Source organism: Cebus imitator, unplaced genomic scaffold (genome assembly GCF_001604975.1).
Source record: "Cebus imitator isolate Cc_AM_T3 unplaced genomic scaffold, Cebus_imitator-1.0 Scaffold235, whole genome shotgun sequence".
Lineage (NCBI taxonomy): Eukaryota > Metazoa > Chordata > Mammalia > Primates > Cebidae > Cebus > Cebus imitator.
Window position 1 is genome coordinate 3,113,621 of NW_016107550.1, and position 3,068 is coordinate 3,116,688.

The 3,068-nt window shown below is 52.3% G+C and overlaps 1 protein-coding gene across 1 annotated transcript in view; it reads right to left on the minus strand.

Moving 5' to 3' along the window:
- Positions 1–191: 191 nt before the first annotated feature.
- TARM1 (T cell-interacting, activating receptor on myeloid cells 1) overlaps positions 192–3,068 on the minus strand; it is a 3,729-nt gene continuing 852 nt past the window's right edge. The window contains 3 exon segments of the mRNA XM_017497983.1: positions 192–490; positions 1,347–1,623; positions 2,041–2,126. Coding sequence (XP_017353472.1) covers positions 192–490; positions 1,347–1,623; positions 2,041–2,126 — 662 coding nt within the window.

The following is a 3,068-nucleotide window of genomic DNA, read 5'->3' on the forward strand; positions in this document are numbered from 1 at the left end:
GCGTGCCTGTAGTCCCAGCTACTCAGGAGGCTGAGGCAGGAGAATTGCTTGAACCCAGGAGGCGGAGGTTGCGGTGAGCCGAGATCGCGCCATTGCACTCCAGCCTGGGTAACAAGAGAGAAACTACGTCTCCAAAAAAAAAACAAAAACAAAAACAAAAAAAAACAACACACACAAACCTTTACAAACCTTTAAGTCACCAATATCGCAAGCTGATCACTGGGTTCCGAGGCCCAGAAAGGAGGCTTTGCCTGGTAGTACACTCAGCTGTAGTTCCCCACGTCGCCGGCTGCCACGCCGTCAAGGGTGAAGTCCATTTCCTTCCCCTCTGGACTCCACAGCTGGATGGGCAAAGATGTCCCTGCCTTCAGCAGAGCGAACATCGTAGGCGCCAACAGTTGGTCTGGCTACCAGCACTGCAGAGTCACCCTTCCACCTGTGGTCACCGTACCCCTTTGGTAGGTTTGCAGGAAAGGTTTAGATAAATGTCCTGTAGGAGAAGTCTGGAATCCCCCACTCACCTCTGTTCTCTTGGCAGGAGGTTCTCATGGAGTGTGGGAAATGAGAGATTCCTCATTTCAACGACCTTCCTTCACTTTCTACTCCAGCTCCCTCCTACAAGACCTGTGTAAGGCTGAGCACAGTGGCTTACACCTGTAATCCCAGCACTTAGGGAGGCCAAGGTAGGTGAATCACCTGAGGTCAGGAGTTCGAGTCCATCCTGGCCAACATGGTGAAAGCCCTGTCCCTATTAAAAATACAAAAATTAGGTTGGGCATAGTGGCTCACGCCTGTAATCCCAGCAATTTGGGAGGAAGAGGCGGGCGGATCAAGAGGTCAGGAGATCGAGGCCAACATAATGAAACCCCGTCTCTACTAAAAATAAAAAAATTAGCTGGGTGTGGTGGCGTGCGCCTGTAGTCCCAGCTACTTGGGAGGCTGAGGAAGGAGAATCGCTTGAACCTGGGAGGCAGAGGCTGCAGTGAGCCGAGATCGCAGCATTGCACTCCAGCCTAGCAACAGAGCAAGCCTCTGTCTCAAAAAACAATAATAATACAAAAATTAGCTGGGCGTTGTGGTGCACACCTGTAACCCCAGCTGCTCGGGAGGCTGAGGCAGGAGAATAACTTGAATCCAGGAGGCAGAAGTTGCAGTGAGCTGAGATTGTGCCACTGCGCTCCAGCCTGGCAACAGACTATAAAACCAAGGTATGCAATTTCATTCCTGTCTTTCCCTCTCCCGCCGCCCCCAGCTACTCTGGATGTGGGCCCCATTTCTCCTTCTCTTCCTCTGCTTCCTCCCTCATCCCGTCCCCCACAGGTCGTTGGAAGGCACCCTGTCCGCACCTGTCACCAACAGTAGAAGGACGTCACTGCACTGTGAGTGTACGTGGGGGGAAGGTTTTCTGTAGCATTCACAGGTGTATTCACCAGCATTTCCGACTTTTAAGTTATAGAGGTGAAATTCGGCCGGGCCCTCTGTAGAATCAAGGGACATCAGGGACTCCAGAACAGTTCCTCCCTTCCTGTGAGCAAAGCTCACACCCCCGGCGGGAGTCCAGCATTACATCGTCACATTGCTGTTGTCAGGGACCACCGAGCTGGGCCAGGCACCGAGGGAGGGCTTGGCAGTGACCCTGGAAGGAAGCAGAGCCCAGGGCTGGACCCGACGCCCTCCCCTGCTCTCGGGAAGCCCTTTTAAGTTTTTATTTATTTATTTATTTTTGAGACGAGGTCTCTCTCTGTCGCCCAGGCTGGACTGCAGTGGTGCGATCTCAGCTCGCTGCAACCTCCGTCTCACGGGTTCAAGTGATTCTCTTGCCTCAGCCTCCTGAGTAGCTGGGTTTACAGGTGGGCACCACCACGCCCAGCTAATTTTTGTATTTTTAGTAGAGACAGGGTTTTACCCTGTTGGCCATGCTGTCTGGAACTTCTGACCTCAGGTGATTCACCCGCCTCGGCCTCCCAAAGTGCTGGGATTACAGGTGTGAGCCACCGCCCCCCACCGGCCAGGAAGCCCATTTTAAGAAGGGGGCGGAACAGGAGGGGATTTGGGACGACTGGTCAAGGAGGGTGTTGTTGAAGAAACACCATCTCCTCCTGTGTCTCCCTGGCCCACACACAGTCCTGTAAGAGAATCCTCCGTAAGACAGAAGCCCCTGCCTGGGGCCGCATCGCCAGCCTGCCCTGACCTCCGGGGACCATCCCAGAGGCTCCTGCTGAGAACAGACCCTTGGAGGTCATGCACTCAGGAGTTCCCATTCTCCCCACACTGGACTGTGGCTTCTGGTCGACTTCCAGCTCCTTCCTCATTTCTCAGAGATTCTCTTTGGCAGTCCTTTGCAGCTATCACCTCCCCCTGCTCCAGGCCTTTCCTGGTTCCACATCATCCACAGACCCTTCTATTCACATCTTCCATTTCAAAATGGCACTCAAGGCTGGTGTGGTGGCTCACGCCTACAATCCCAGCACTTTGGGAGGCCAAGGCAGGCAAATCACTTGAGGTCAGGAGTTCGAGACCAGCCTGACCAACATGGCAAAACCCCTTCTATTCTAAAAATACAAAAATTAGCCAAGCGTAGTGGTGCATGCCTGTAATCCCAGCTACTCAGGAGACTCTACAAAAAAATATAAATTAGCCAGGCATGGTGGCTTATGCCTGTAGTCCCAGCTATTGGGGTGCTAAGGCAGGAGGATAGCTTGAGTGCAGGAGATTGAGGCTGCAGTGAACTGAGATCACACCACTGCACTCCAGCTTGGGCAACAGAATGAGACCCTGCCTCAAAGAAGTAAATTAATAAATAAAAGAAAAGAAACAGCAGTTTCCAGGCTCAGAACCTGACCTAGCAATAACACACAGTTGGAATCTCCTAATATTGTTTCCCTTTCATTCTATTTATTTATTTATTTTTGAGACAGAGTTTCGCTCTTGTCACCCAGGCTATAATGCAATGGCGTGATCTCGGCTTACTGCAACCTTTGCCTCCCAGGTTCAAGCGATTCTCCTGCCTCAGCCTCCCAAGTAGCTGGGATTGCAGGTGACCACCGCCATGCCTGGCTGATTTTTTT